Source organism: Balaenoptera acutorostrata, chromosome 16, assembly GCF_949987535.1.
Source record: "Balaenoptera acutorostrata chromosome 16, mBalAcu1.1, whole genome shotgun sequence".
NCBI classification, from domain to species: Eukaryota; Metazoa; Chordata; class Mammalia; order Artiodactyla; family Balaenopteridae; genus Balaenoptera; species Balaenoptera acutorostrata.
Genome location: NC_080079.1, coordinates 46,139,603 through 46,155,822, shown reverse-complemented (window position 1 = coordinate 46,155,822; position 16,220 = coordinate 46,139,603). Strand labels below are relative to the sequence as shown.

Below are 16,220 nucleotides of genomic sequence, written 5' to 3'. Positions count from 1 at the left end.
TAGTCTATTTGTGAAATTTAGATTTTTCATATGTGAAATCTAACTTAGCTCAGAAAATACATCCCTGAATAGTATTTGAAAATTCTTCTCATTTGTTTTTTGTGTTTATTTAATATATTTCCTCTGATTATTAATTTCTTAATTTCATCCTTTTTTATTGCAACATAAATGATATATAACGTTGTGTATGTTTGAGTTGTACAACATATTGATTTGTTACATTTGTATGTTGCCATGTGATTGCCACATAGCATTAGTTAATACCTCTGTCACTTTGAAAATCCTCTTTTACACATATTTCTGTGCATAGAGAACATGAGTATATTTTTTTAAACACATTTTGGTTATGATTAACTGTTCTTATAAAAATATTTTTTCCTGTAGTCAAATGTAATTTTGGTATTTATGAAATGCTTTCTTCTATTCATAGTAACACTTTGTTCAAGATAAATTATCTTTCTTTAATAGGCTATAAGAACATGGTTCTAATTTAACTCTTTGAATAAAGTGAAGCATTTGAGATAGATGGTAATTAGCCATATCAGACTGAAAGTTATAAAATATCAGTTTCTAAAGCAATGTATTCTTTTTTTTCTTTTTAAAAATATTTATTTATTTATTTGGCTTTGCCGGGTCTTAGTTGCGGCGCACACGGGATCTTTAGTTGTGGCATGTGGGATCTAATTCCCTGACCAGGGATCAAATTCGGGTCCCCTGCATGGGAGTGTGTGGACCACCAGGGAAGTCCCTAAAGCAATGTATTCTTAATGCTTCTTAAAAATATTTAATTAAAATTTGATGAGATACATTGTTATATGGCTCAAACTCCAAAAAGTATAGAAATATATACAGTGAGAAGTCACTCTCCACACAGGATACCATATTACAGTGATTTTTTTCTCCAGTGTATCCTTCCAGAAGTATTTTAAACATATACAAGTAAATGCTGCATATATGTATTCCTTTATTGCAAAACCTACCTACTTTGAACACTGTTCTGTATCTTGCTTTTTTTTTTTTTGTTTAACGTATCATGAAGATTTTTCCATAGTGGCACAGTATTATAGTTTAACCAGCTTACTTTGATGGATCCTTTGACTTGTTTCCAGTCTTTTGCTCTTACAAGTAATGTTACAAATGACTAACCGGAGACCTACCTCATTCCACCAGTGTGCTAGGGTATTTATGGGATAAGCTTCTAGAAGGGAATTGCTGAGCTTGTATGCGTTTATAATTGTGGTAGATATTGGCAGTCTGCCTGATATCTAGAGCAGTGGTTTTGAACCAGGGGCCGTTTTATTCCCCACAGAGTCATTTGGCAGTGTCTGGAGGCATTTTTGGTTGCCACAATTTTGGGGTAGGCTGTGTTCCTGGTATGTTTGAGAGCTGTTTGATTTCAGTGAACTCTTCAGATATGTTGTTCATTTTCCCATAAGAGTAAACATGCCCTTTGTTCATCATATAAATTTCAAATACCTTTTCTCTGTTTGCCTTTTGATTTCTTAATGGCAAAAACACTATGAACATTTTAAAAAACATATTGTATGTGGTAGAAATTTTTGAGTTTTAGTTGGAAATGCCTTCCCTAGTTATCAGTTATTGAAGGATTCTTCTATCTTCGGGTGGGGAGGCATTTTATTTTGCTCATTTTGATCTTTGATGTATTTGGAATTTATCCTGGTATAAGTTATAAATACAACTTATTTTTTCCAGATCACTAGTTAATCATACTAACACCATTTAATAATAATCCATCTTTTTCTGCTGGTTTAAAATACCATTATCACATACAAGCTTCTCATGTTTTTGATTTTGAAGTATGTTTTAATGGAATTACTATCCCAAAGAGATATCTGCACTCCTATGTTCATTGCAGCAATATTCACGATAGCCAAGATATGGGAACAACCTAAGTGTTTGTCTACAGATAAATGGATAAAGAAGATGTGCCTCTTTAAACAATGGAATATCATTCAGCCATGAGAAAGAAGGAAATATGGATGAAACTAGAGGGCATTTTGCTAAATGCAATAAGCCAGCCAAAGAAAGACAGATACTGTGTAGTAGCACTTATATATTGAGTCAAAAAAAGAAACCCAAAAGACAAAGCTGATCTCATAGAAACAGAGAATAGAATGGGGGTTTCCAGGGATTTAGGGAAGGGGGAAATGGGGAGATGTAGGTCAGAGGGTACAAACTTTCGGTTATAAGATGAATAAGTTCTGAGGAGCTAATGTATAGCATGGTGACTATAGTTAATAATATGATATTGTATACTTGAAATTGGCTGAGAGTAGATTTTAAGCATTCTCACTGCATACATACACTAAAAATGAGTTAACTGTATGATGTGATGCATGTGTTTATTTTCTTGATCTTAGTAATCATTCCACAATGTATATATATACCAAATAATCACATTGTATACTTTAAATATATACAATTATACTTGTCATTTATTCCTCAATAAAGTTGGAAAAAGTATAAATAAAATATGTTTTAATATCTAGTAGGATGGCAAGGTTAGTCCCTCCTTACTGATCTTATTTGGATTTTCCTTAGCAATTCTTGATTTTCTATATGAACTTTAAAATTAGCTTATATGATTAAAATAATTGTTGGTGTTTTATTATAATCTGATTTTACTCCTAGATTAATTGTATCTTTTATGATGTTGAATCTTCCTTTCTGAGAACATGGGTATGTGTTTATGTGTATATCTTAGGAGTGTTTTAAAGACGTCTTTCTATAGATCTTAGGCTTTTTTAGTTTATTCCTATGTTTTATTTCTTTTTTATTTGATTTGTAAGTAGTGTCTTCCATTACATTTTCTAGCCAGTTGTTTGTATATATGAAAGCTTATTTTCTGTTTACTAATTTGTTCTGTCACCATTTCAAGTTTTTATTGTTTTTGTTAGTTTTTAAATTGATTTTCCAATATACAACCATTATCTACAAAGAGTAATATTTTTGTTGCCGCCTTTTCAAATTATTATGCCTCTTATTTCTTTCTCTTATCTATTTGCATTTGCTAAAAACTCCAGAACAATATTAGGTAATAATGATGATAAAACACATTGTGGCTGAGTACTTTTTGTGGAAGTTTCTTGTATTTTAGGACAGATGCTTCCTTATTTCTACTTTAAACTTGAGGCTAACTTTTGGTGGATTGAGATGGATAATTCTTTTCATATTGGAAGTACTCATCTGTCTTTTTAAAGAGTTTTCATTGATAGTAGATGTAAATTTGCTAAATGCCTTTTCAGCATAATAAGACAATATGATTTTTTTTTTTCATCTTAACTCCATTAGAATGAATTATATGAGTAGATCTTCCCATCTTTAACCATCCTTGCATTGCTGGGATTCCCCCCACTGCTCCTCACTCCCAGCCCTGGGTCAAGGATTATTAGTGTTTAATATTCAGTGCTTTTTTCTGACAGGTTTATCATGTTCATTCTGATAGCTATGAGACACAAAACCAGCACTATGGAAGAAGCTTAACAAAAGAAACTCTAAAGGATGGTAAGGATTGAAAGACCATAATTCAGTGCTTTTATTACTACACAGTTATCAAAATAATTCTAAAGTGATTTCAGTTTTAATTCTCCTTTGGTATAATGATTCAGTTCACAATAAAGTCTTAACATGTATGCTTCTAAAATATTTATGGCCAAGATATTATAAAAGCAGTGATAGCACAGATTTCCAGAAATAATATTCTTTTAAAGTTTATTATTAGCTCTATCCAAGATGGGGCAGAACTTAAGAGTGATGTAAATAGTTTGAAGAATTTTTATTTTATGTATACAGAATAATCATCTATAGTGTGCCCTTAACAATTAGTATTTGCCTTGGTATACTTAACCAATAGCAAGCTAATATTCAGATTGGCTGTTGTTTTTGGCCATGCTGTGCAGCTTGCGGGATCTTAGTTCCCTGACCAGGAATCAAACCCATGTCCCCTGCAGTGGAAGCATGGAGCCCTAACCACTGGATTGCCAGGGAAATCCCCAGATTGGCTCTTTATTAAAATATTTCTCAGGCTAATATGACTATTTTTAGCAGTTTCTGTCCCGAAGTAGGGGAACAGCAAAATTTAATTACATATATCCATAAATTCCCAAATATGATAAAATATACATAAATAATTTTATAAGAGGCCTAATCTGATAGGTTAAAACATGTAAAAGTCTCAATTTTGAATAACATACTCAACTTGGAGTAGTACTAGTCCCCAAAGTGAGCTCAACTTTTGTGAAAAGACTGATTTAATAAATATTTTCGAGAACATAAATTAAGTACAGTTATGGTTTGGTATTTTGGTAATGGGCTGTTGACATCATTAAAAATGGTTATGATTTGACTCTAGGTTCTAGATTAGTTCGTGAATGTGATTCTAACAAATATGTAATCTTACTGTAAAATTCCTCATAATAGCAAATGAAGCAAATCTTGGAATCCTGTTCCTTAAGAGAATGTATAGAGAGAGCACTAAACTAGCAGTCTACCTGTAGTAAATTTTTTGTCTAAATAAGGTACTTCACGTTAACATAAGTGTCATTTATATGTTTTCTAGCGAGAATAATATCTTCACCAAAAATTAAGTTGAGCTCCAAGATTCTGTGTTTGACTGGAATTCTTATCTGTTCACTTAATTGCAGGGGCTGATGGGAGAAAATTAAAGAATTGTATCTAAGATGAGATTACTTCCCAAGTGATAGTTATTTCATAATTTCATTATAATCCTAGTATTTTCCTTTTTATAGGAGTCTCCCGTTTTTTTCATAATGGATTCTGCTTAAGAAAAGATGCTATTGCTGCCAGTATTCAGAAGATTGAGAATATTCTGCAGTGGTTTGAAAGCCAGAAGCAGCTTAACTTTTATGCAAGTTCATTACTGTTTGTTTATGAAGGTTCATCTCAGCCAACTACTGCAAAATTGAATGACAGAACTTTAGCAGAAAAGTTTTTGTCCAAAGGACAGCTCTCAGACACAGATGTACTAGAGTACAATAATAACTTTCATGTGTTAAGTTCCACAGCAAATGGAAAAATAGAGGCTTCAGTGGGCAAAAGCTTGTCCAAAATGTATGCTCGTCACAGAAAAATGTATTCAAAAAAGCATCACAGTCAGACTTCGTTGAAAGTTGAAAATATAGAGCAAGACAATGGGTGGAAAAGCATGTCACAGGAACATTTAAACGGAAACGTACTTTCCCAACTGGAAAAAGTCTTCTACCATCTTCCCACTGGTTGTCAAGAGATTGCGGAAGTAGAAGTGCGAATGATAGACTTTGCTCATGTGTTCCCTAGCAACACAATAGATGAGGGATATGTTTATGGGCTGAAGCATTTAATTACTGTACTGCAGAGTATTTTAGACAATTGAATCCTTTGCTGCGATCTTTTAAAGGGGTGGGGCAATCATAATGAAGAGCGGCAGTTAATAACTCTGCACTTGTAATGCTGTGTAAAAAATTTGTATTGTGAGTCTACATTTTATTTGTCTTTATACTTTTGGTAGAAGGGTTAACTTTTTTATAATCTTACTCAGGAAAACTAATTATTTGTTCTTTAGAAAACTATAAAGAATAAAGAAACTTAGGAATGTTAAGCAGGGAATGTGGTGGTACGTGGCTTAAACATCTATTTGGCTTAAGCAAAATGCAAACCATTATTCAGTCATTACGAGTTTAGTTAGCTTTCTGTAGCCAATTTATTGTGAAATCTCTGTCCACCCACCCTTGACAATGAGCCATATCTAAACTCATTACATTATTAGAACACTTTCAAAAATCTAGAAAGCGCAGGTTGATATCCTTAGTATTGCTACGTATGAAGTTATTAAAACTGGAGAAAATTCTACAGAAATAAGTACTGTTTAGGTTTTATATTAAAAGTTCAGACCAGCATATCAAAAGGTGCTTCTTAGAAGTAAAATGATTTAGAATTATTGTATTCCAAAAGCAGATTTTCCCTTTAATTTCCATTTATATGCATATTTCAAAATACTTCTTGAAAAAGATCATTGAAATGGACAACAACAACAACAAAAGTCTGACATTAAGGGCACTAATAATTAGTCTCGCCAAGGTTAGGGAAGAGAGAAGTTATTTGCAAGGAACAAAATTTTTTCTTTTAAAATCTTTATGGGAAAATTGGAATTTTACTACATTGTGACAAGTATCATAAACCATATAATACCTTTTACTGCAGCTTCAAAAAGGTGGATGATTGAAGCTCTTCTTATTTCTCCTTTAAATAACTTTTGAGAGTTTTTTTCTTTTACAATTCTTGTAATTACATGTCCCCATTTAGTTAAGCAGTGGTATGAATATATGTTGCTCTAAAGTGTTTCTCAGAATTCTAATAAGCAGTGAAAGACAACATCCAGTATTGTAAGTGTTAGCAAAAATACTGTGTGTAAATTAGTACGTCATACAGAGTTTGGTACATGTCTAAATTCATGCTCCTGTTTCATTCTTACTTAAAACAGTTGTATATCATATTCAAGAGAGAAATTATAATTTAGCTTCATGGGGGGGCAGTACTATTTTTCTTGGAAAAATTAGATTTGTAAGTATTATCTCTGTTTCATATCCACCCCTTTTAAAAAATAACTAGTTATTTGTTATTGGAAACATTTAGAACTTTGAAATTAAATTTGCAAATATGTTAAATGTTTATGTTTTCATTACTTGCACTTTGATTCACTAATAAAACATCTAAGTAGTCAACAGTCTTGCCATATTCCTGGAAATTGTTTTAGACTTGTGAACTGTTAGACTGTTTTCCCCCCAAAATTACAAATTAAACTTTTAAATTCAAGAGCCTTTTTTTAGTGTGAAGGAAAGTATCACAATTTTATGTTTATCTCACCTTCCCAGCCCTCTCTGAGTGTACTTTTGCAAGTATCTGAGCACAAAGAAAAGTAACAAATGCCCTATGGATTCTGTGCTTAGTAAATATATTAGGCCTGAATACCTTTAAAATTCATATGCATTTGTTATAGCAAAATTTGATTATTTAAAATTTTTTATTTAGAGTCAGTGTAGGTATTTTCCATAAGGACTTCATATTTTTCTCTGCTGCCTAAATGGGTATTGCCGTAGCTTTTTTTGTGGGGATGAAGTTCAAGTCATAGTTAATAGAAATTTTTTAGTTTTACTTTTTTTGTCCCACAGCATAGACTTTTGTTGTTGTTGTTATTTGGATAATGGTTCAATAAATCTTAAGCTCATATAATTTAAACACTGTTTTGAATCTTAACAAAATGAGACTTTTTTTTTGTATTGGGTGGTATCAACCTATATGTACAATGAAGTTAATAAATTTAAGTATTAACAGATTTTTTGCGCATTTTAGCTCAATAAAGTGTGAATCAGTTCCATATTTTCTTTATCCATATTTGGAAATTTAGTTTTGTATAATCAGTGTCTTACCTTTTTGATACAATAGATAATGTTTTGTTTTAATAAAACAAGAAACACTTTTATCTTATGTTCTTCAGGGAAGGGATTCACATTTAATTCTGTTTGTTTACATTTTTTTATCACTGTTATCCAATGCCCATTTTATGTTACTTTATAAGTAAGCTTACATGTAACAGAACAAGCATCTATTTGTGTTACCTACATGTGACTATTTTACTGTCTAGTCCCGTCATTTAACATTATGCTGAAATTTACCACTGTGGGGATGAGTGATCACTTTTCACCAAGCATATTTAAACATTTAAATGTTCAAGAAATAATAATAAGGATATAGTTTGGGTTAATAGGATTACCGTAGTTTTTTCCCCCTAGGAAATATAAATGATTTTAGTGTATTTCTTATGGAATGCACTCATGAAAAGGACTTTAAAAAATTGTGGATAATGAATAATACATTTCTCTAATAAAAATTTAAATTGTATAATAGTTTTATAATAAAGTATTTACATTAATTGATATTTTAATATGGATGAAGTTACATAGATTCAAATAAATTAAAATTGATATATGCTAAATATTTTATCTGAATGGTTTTTCAAGAAACAGTTGTGAAAATGTGTGTATTTTTTAAATGACTGTAACATGGAGCATGTTGTATTTTCAACTCAGTATTCGTTATTTGTTTTATGTGTCTGGAAATTGTACTTACTATGCCTCTTTACACTACAATTTGCTGTTGTGGGGCTTCAGATTGTGTTCAACTGAATAAGATCTTGTTTTTTATGATTTTAGTTGAGTATAATTTACTATTTTATGATTTCCAAGATGATGTTCTTCATATCTCTATACCGTATACACATCAAATTTATAATTAACTTGAGAAGATAGAATTAATTTTCAGAGATATCTCAGTTGCGATTTTCTTGTTTCATGCAACTGGAAACATATTTGTTTCTAGGACTTGGAATATTAAAGATGATGTAGGATGAAAGAAAATGGTAGAAAAATGAAAGAATTTTATTTGTGAAATTACAGAAATTTTGTCCACTATTTTAAAACATTGTCATCATTTTAGTACCATTTGCTCTTAGTAGTTTGGCATTTGATACTTTAAAACTTGATTTGCTTTAAAAATTGTTTACAATGCTTTGTAATAATCTTCCTTATCCAGTGCCTTTAACCTTGATTTGATATATTTGTAGCCTTGGTTATCCTTCCATTACATCCTGTAATGTCTTCATAGCCTAGACTTCAATTAAAAAAAGTCAATTTGGTCATGTAAAGAGGATGCAATTGTCTATTAATGCTTTAGGAAAACAAGTAATGTTGTGTATGGAGGCCAGGCATCTTAGTTCATTCAGAAATATAAATGTGACAAACATTTTTAACCCCTGAATACATAGTTGTGATCCAATCAGACAAAGCCCTAACCATTTCCGGCATTCTCTCTAGATGGGGGTGGGTTGGGGGCTAAATTAAAATAGAGTTATGGAGAAATGCTGATTTAAAGATAATAAAGTTAACTAGCATTCAACTTTGTGTAAAGATAAGGTAATAATTGAGTTGAGGTGAAGCAACTAACAATATATTAAAGAGGTTAAAAATAATACTTTGCAGCATTGTAACCTCTATTTGACATTTGAGTTCAGGTAATAATTATAGATAGCATTAGAAGGCCTTAATTTTTCACTTTTGCTGGTAAAGGTACGTTTACTTAGACCGTTCATGTAGAATAGTGTTTTAACATAACATTACTGTGAAAAACATTCCATTACATATTCACAAGCAAATTACTGCACATTTTAAAAATTGTACTTTACAATTTACTGCAAATATTTTAGGGCTCAATCTTCAAATCATTTGTATTTTAAATTTGGCAATGAATATGAAATTACTTTTTTGACTTACAGAATGATTGTATTGTTACTTAAAATGCTCGTTAATATTTTAAGAAGGTTGGAGTCTCCATGTTTCTGGAGTTAATATTTAAATTCTTATTACTTATTTTGATAGTGTTTAGTAAGAGGAAATAGTACTCATGCGATTAAACAAATTAGAATATACTGTAAAGAATATTTTTAATTGTTAAATTTGTCATCACTGAGGTTAAATTTTGGCCTGGTATTCACTTACAATATATATTAACATGTTTAATTATGAAGTGAAATAGTCTTAAGTATGATGTATGATGCACCTGCATATAAATGGATATGGTGTGCACAAAGACACTTTACTGTGGGAATTGAACTGGAAGATATATGAAAGCATGTGAAATTGCACCTAAAATTGTGTTATTAGTGACTATGCTAAATTTATTGTACTTGATGAATGAATGTATTTAGTCTAGTCAAAGTTACTTTGGTTTAAATGTCTAAACAATGTCTTTTTTAAAAATGTGTTTGTAATTTGTACTATTGATGGGGGTGGTTCTTGGACTGCAGGGGTTGTCAATGTGTGATTTGTGTTTTTATTTTATAGAATCATCTAATGTGATACACCGATTTTTATATAAGTGATATTTAGATAATTCTAATTACTGTATATTTGACAGCCTATTAAAATGTTTTGCATTGGAGGTTTTTTCATTAATTGTAATATGCTAACAAACTCACAGTAGTTTGAAAATAACTTGTTCATTCAACAAATATTTGAGTACATGTTATATACCAAAAACTATAGGGATCATTAGAGATTCAAAGATGATTAAGACAGGATGTTAATGGAAAGAAGCATATGCATTGGAAATGAAGAAATATATAAACTATTTTGTATGAATATTTATTTTTTCTATCATAGTCTAAAATCTTTGGAATCAATCTAGTAGGAGAAGTAGACTATAGGAGAAACAAGTTGACTTGGCTGTGAAAATATATACTGTAATTTTAAAACACCAGAAATAGGTAAGATATTTTTGTTTGTATTTTACATGAATCAGTTACTTAATTAGTGACCAAGTTGTTGTTTGTTTTTTTTTCCATTCATTAATTAAAAAGAGAGAGCACAGTCCAATACCTACCTATGCCTTATCAGGCAGTGTATTTGGCCTTGGAGATTTAAAAAAGTTGAGTAAGGGATCTAGTACTTGTCCTCGAGTTATGTGCTGTCCGGTAGAAGAATACCATGTAAATGTGGGAAAAATGTTATTGGGGCTATATTGTATACTTACCAATATCCAGCAGGGATGGAGAGGGGAATCAGTTTTGAATAGCATGTAAGAGGGTGAACAATTCACAGCCTCACAGCAATTGTGAGTCAAAGCTCTCACAGGTGGTATGGCATTACTCTTATGTGCTGCTGTGAACTGTGGGGAGGAGCAGTTGTGTGTGAAGTACACTCCCTCAGTATCCACAGGGGATGAGTTCCAGGGGCCCCCACCTATACCAAAATCCATGGGTGCTCAAGTCCCTCATATAAGATAGCTAGTACAGTCAGCAGTCCGTATCCATGGGTTTCAAATCTGCAGATACAGAGGGCCTACTGTATGTCTAAAAACCATATATAAGTGGACTTACCTAGTTGAAACCCATGTTGTTCAAGGGTCAACTGTAGTTTCTTCCTTTTTAAGACAGGCTGCCTAAGGAAGAAAAAAAAAAAGACTGGCTGCCTAACTGCTGAAAATAACGGAATCCCATTGCCATAGTCTCCAAGTTAGGGCTAAGTATAGGAACTAAATAAAACCTGAAATGAAATAATAAGTGAAAATAATAGTATAATTAAGAGTGAAAGTAATCACTTGGGGATCTTGTTAAAAATGCAGATTCTGATTCTGCAGGCTTGGGAGGGGTCTGTCATGCTCGTGGTTCATGGACCACACTTTGAATAGCAAGGTTTTCTAAAAGATTTTTTGGGGGGGTGGAGTGTGTAATGGAACTTGGATTACTTTGGTCCAAGGAACAGAGCTGTTTGAAAGCCAGGAGAGTGCTGAGAAAGAAGTGGGTTTACAATGTGCAAAAATACAGCCAGCAATGGTTCAAGGTAATATGGCCATTCTCAATTGGAAGAAAAGTTCATTAGCTATGCTAGACAGACCATTAAACTGTCCTTTGGTAACAGGTATTAAGAATTCTGTAATAATAGTCTTGCCATTTTCTATTACTTGTATGTGAATGTTGACTACTTTGCCAACTGAAGGAAACATTTCTGCATATGCTTGTTAATTATGTTGTACTTGCCATCTAACAACATTCTAGAGATGCTTTAGGCATAAATGACATTATACGATTGGTTTAGATACTCTGAAATATTTTAAGTCAGATCTGTGTGTTTCTAAGAGAAGTTAGTTTAAATTGTTATTAAGTTAATATAATTTGACAAACTACTTTGGGATGGGCACAAAAAAGGTGATGAATGTGGAAGCACCATGTGGACACGTGTTAGTCTGTGGAAGAATAAAGAGTATCACATACATTTTGAAGAATATAAACAAGTTAAATGTATAGGCTTAATTTACAGCTTATAATTCAAAGAATATCCTTGTTTTTTTAAATTTGTAAAGAAACCATAATATCATAACTTTTAGTTTTCATCAGTCTTAACTTCCATTTTTCACTCCCTAGTATGGTTGACCTTAATCTATCTAGGTTACGCCTGAGGCAGTAAGTTTTGGTAGCCTGACCACTCTGTCAGCAATTATTTCTGCATAACACCTCAAAATGTAAGTGGCTTAAACAATCGACCCTTCTTTATTATTTGTATGGATTTGCGAGTCAGTTGAGTGTTGCTGCTGATATTGGGTGGACTTAGGTTTCTATCGAAAAATCAGCTGGCAGGTCACCTGAGTGGAGGCTAGTGAGGATGGGTTGTGAGCTAGTCTAGTCAGGCTAGCCCAGGCATTTTCTCTTAATGGTGGTAGGGGTCCAAGAGAAGATGATGAAACATGCTAACAGGTTTCAAGCTTGTTTGAGTCAAGGTTGCTACTATTGCCAAATCCTGAGTCAGTGTGGGAGGATACTACAGAAGGACGTGATGCTGGGAGGCCACAATGCAAACAATAGCATACTCCAATCTCAGGCCAGCTCACACAGGGCACCAGGAAATTGAGTCTTAACATGCCATGGTCCAAGGTTTCATCAGGAAGCAATATTGAATCAAGTTAGACAATGGATATTTAATTCTGGTGATGAAATCAGGCAGAAGGGCAAGGAGCATATGCAAATTTTAAAATCTCTTGTTCCTTTTTTTTGATTTCACTGAAGCGTCCACCCATGACCTCCCCTAGGTAGAACTCACTGGGCAGTTTCACAGTGTTGCCATCCTCAATTTATATATATATTTTTTTTTTTTTTCAATTTGAATTTTATTTATTTTTATACATCAGGTTCTTATTAGTTATCTATTTTATACTTATTAGTGTATATATGTCAATCCCAATCTCCCAATTCACCCCACCCCCACCCCCGCTTTCTCCCCTTGGTATCCACACGTTTGTTCTCTACATCTGTGTCTCCACTTCTGCCATGCAAACTAGTTCATCTGCACCATTTTTCTAGATTTCACATATATGTGTTAATATACGATATTTGTTTTTCTCTTTCTGACTTCACTCTGTATGACCGTCTCTAGGTCCATCCACGTCTCTACAAATGACCCAATTTCGTTCCTTTTTATGGCTGAGTAATATTCCATTGTATATGTGTACCACATCTTCTTTATCCATTCATCTGTTGATGGGCATTTAGGTTGCTTCCATGACCTGGCTATTGTAAATAGTGCTGCAGTGAACATTGGGGTGCATGTGTCTGTTTGAATTATGGTTTTCTCTGGGTATATGCCCAGTAGTGGGATTGCTGGGTCATATGGTAATTCTATTTTTAGTTTTTTAAGGAACCTCCATACTGTTCTCCATAGTGGCTGTATCAATTTACATTCCCACCAACAATGCAAGAGGGTTCCCTTTCCTCCACACCCTCTCCAGCATTTGTTTGTAGAATTTCTGATGACATCCTCAATTTATATTACTATGTGGTTATAATTTGGGGAGTGGTTTGGTATCCTCGGCAATCTTGTCTTATTCATGAGTTTCTTTGGTAATAGCTTGAATGTCAGTTGATTTTCTTCCAGTTGTCTGCAAACTCTTATGTTTCTATGCAAAAATTATGCAAAAAAGTACTTTCTATTACATATTATAGACACCAGTTCACCAGTTGATATTAAAACTATTTTTTAAAATTGAACTAGTAGTTTGGGTTCAGTTTTTAGGTACAGAGGCTGTTTAATTCTAAAATAGTATTTGAACTTGAATGTGCTGTTTTATTGTCTGTTTAGCTGGATTTTAGTTTCCCTAAGTCAGAATTTCACATCAATTCATTAATTGTCATTTTCTCCCTACTGTTTTTTTCCTGTTATTAGTATGTAATATAACAGCAAGGGTGAAAATTCTTAGAATGAATGTCTGTTTACTTCTCTATTTCCCTTTCCTATGCATTTCCTATTCATTTTCCCCAGAGGAGATACCATTATGGTTCTTACCCTTTAAATTTGTTCTGAGTATATTTCTTGGAGAAAATAAAATTAATGCCTTTTTAAAAGAATGACACATCTAGTGTCATTCTTAACCTGTCTAAAGCAGTCAGTGGTTTTATCCCTAATTTCTAGTTTCTAGGTCTATGATAATTCTGTATAACCTTAAGTGGGATGATTAATCAGACTTGTGCTCAGTAACTACGCAAATATATGCTATGTAGCTTTTCCTAGCTGTTTAATTTTTATTTTTTATAGCTTTTGTAGAGACCTTGCTTTTACAAAGGGTTCAAGTATCTCACTCTTTGAAATATGATTTTTATATTACACCATAAATAGCAGATAACATATCAGAAGCTTCCACACAACAAATCTACAAATAACTTCAAGTATCACAATGTTCTTAAACTATTTATAGTAATTCTTCCAACAGGCTTTGTACAATTTCTTTCATTTACAGAAGAAGATATTGAAGGTACATGGCGACTGTTTTTTTTCCCCACATCTAAATAAGTTTAGGCCAGGAGGTACTAGGTGTTCTGTAGTCATTTCCAGAATCATTGTTATTTCTGCCTCTTTCCTTGAACAAAACAAAAAATATCTAAAATCAAATGCTGAAAATATCATCCAAATTCAAAATGTGGGTTTATGGGCTCTTACTCTTTTTTTTAAATTGAAATATGATTGACATACAACATTATATTAGTTTTAGGTGTATAGCATAATGATTTGTATACGCATATATTTTGAAGTGATCATCACAATAAGTTTAGTTAGTATCCCTCACCACACATAATTACACAATTTTTTTCTGTGTATGATGAGAACTTTTTATGATCTACTCTCAGGCAATACTTATTTCAAATATCCAATGCATATAGTATTATCAACTATAGTCGCCGTGCTGTACATTACATCCCCATGAATGACTTATTTTATGACTGGAAGTTTGTACTTTTTGACCCCCCTCACCCATTTTGCGCCCCCGACCCCCCACCTCTGACAATCACCAATCTGTTCTCTGTGTCTATGAGGTCTTTTTTTTTTTTTAATCCCACATACAAGTAAGATCAGGTGGTATTTGTTTTCTCTGTCTGACTTATTTCACTCAGCATAATGCCTTCAAGGTCCATTAGGGGCAACATGCAGATACTCTGCATGTTAAAGATGTTGAAAGCCAGAACTAAATATCGGGTCATTTCTATTTGAGACTACTACATAACACAGGAAAAGAGAGTTTAAATATATACTTAATTACATTGGATCAGATTTTAGAAATGAATTAAAAATTTTAACTTGTAGCTAAGCAGAGAGCTTTCTTATGAATATACAAAGTATATGAATGCTCTCAATATGCCATGTATAGAAATGTTTATTTTCGCTTTTTTTCCTTTTTACCATTTTATTGAGGTACAATTCAAGCCGTTTTAGTAAATTTGTGATTTAAATTTGTAAGCCATCACCACAATCCAGTTTTAGAACTTTTTAATCGCCCCTCAAATTTCCCTCAAGCGCATTGCACTCTTTTCACTGTTCTTAATGAGACAGAGGAAACACACACACACACACACACAATCATATCTTAAAGGGAAAAGAAAAATCACCCAGTACCACCTAGTGGTGTGTAAGTAGATAGCAAGTTGTTATTCGAGTTCTTGAAATCCTCAGGTTCACGTTTCCTTGTTTTCTTCTATGGGATCACTAAATCAGCTAAAAATATTTGTGGTTTATAATTGAAAGTCATCTTAAAAATTTATACAAGATTATCTAAAACCCTTACTAGATAAATTTTTTAAAGTTTAATGAAAATTAATGACATTCTTTCTTAAAATGAGAGTTTAATTGGAGCCTCAATATGTTTAGCTGTTAAATGCTTAACAAGTTTGATTGAAGCAGGGATGGGGGGCCACTTGTTCCCCCACTTGCTGAAATTAACTTTATAAAGAAAAGACTGTGGAGAAATACACAAAAAATAGAAAGAATGGTTACCTTTGAGTATTGGAAAATGAGTGAATTTTTCCTTTTGGTTTTATTTTTCTCTTGAGTATGTACTTATAATTGAAAAACTTTATTTTTAAAGGTGAACATCGAATTTCAAAATATTGCAAAAATTTTCAGCAAAATCCGTGAAAGATAGTAATTTTCCATGACTATCCCCCATCTGGATTCTTCCCTCTTGGTGGCAGTAAGTACATCACTCATAGCATAAGATTGAAGGCAGTGGCTAACTGAAGGGGCTCCTGCCCCAGCCTCACAGTCTGACTCTTTTGCTGGGGATTCCACCTGTTACCTGACTTCAATGGTGCTCAATGTCCCAAGATTAAT

General features: G+C 32.7%; 1 protein-coding gene across 5 annotated transcripts in view; it reads left to right on the top strand.

Annotated features, from left to right (window-relative positions):
* IPMK (inositol polyphosphate multikinase) overlaps positions 1 to 10,011 on the top strand; it is a 43,330-nt gene extending 33,319 nt beyond the window's left edge. For all 5 annotated transcript variants that reach the window (XM_057530961.1, XM_057530960.1, XM_007176325.2 and 2 more), the window contains 2 exons: positions 3,444 to 3,525; positions 4,770 to 10,011. In XM_057530961.1, coding sequence (XP_057386944.1) covers positions 3,444 to 3,525; positions 4,770 to 5,392 — 705 coding nt within the window. In that variant the 3' untranslated portion in view covers positions 5,393 to 10,011. The remainder of the gene's footprint in view (positions 1 to 3,443; positions 3,526 to 4,769) is intronic.
* Positions 10,012 to 16,220: the final 6,209 nt, after the last annotated feature.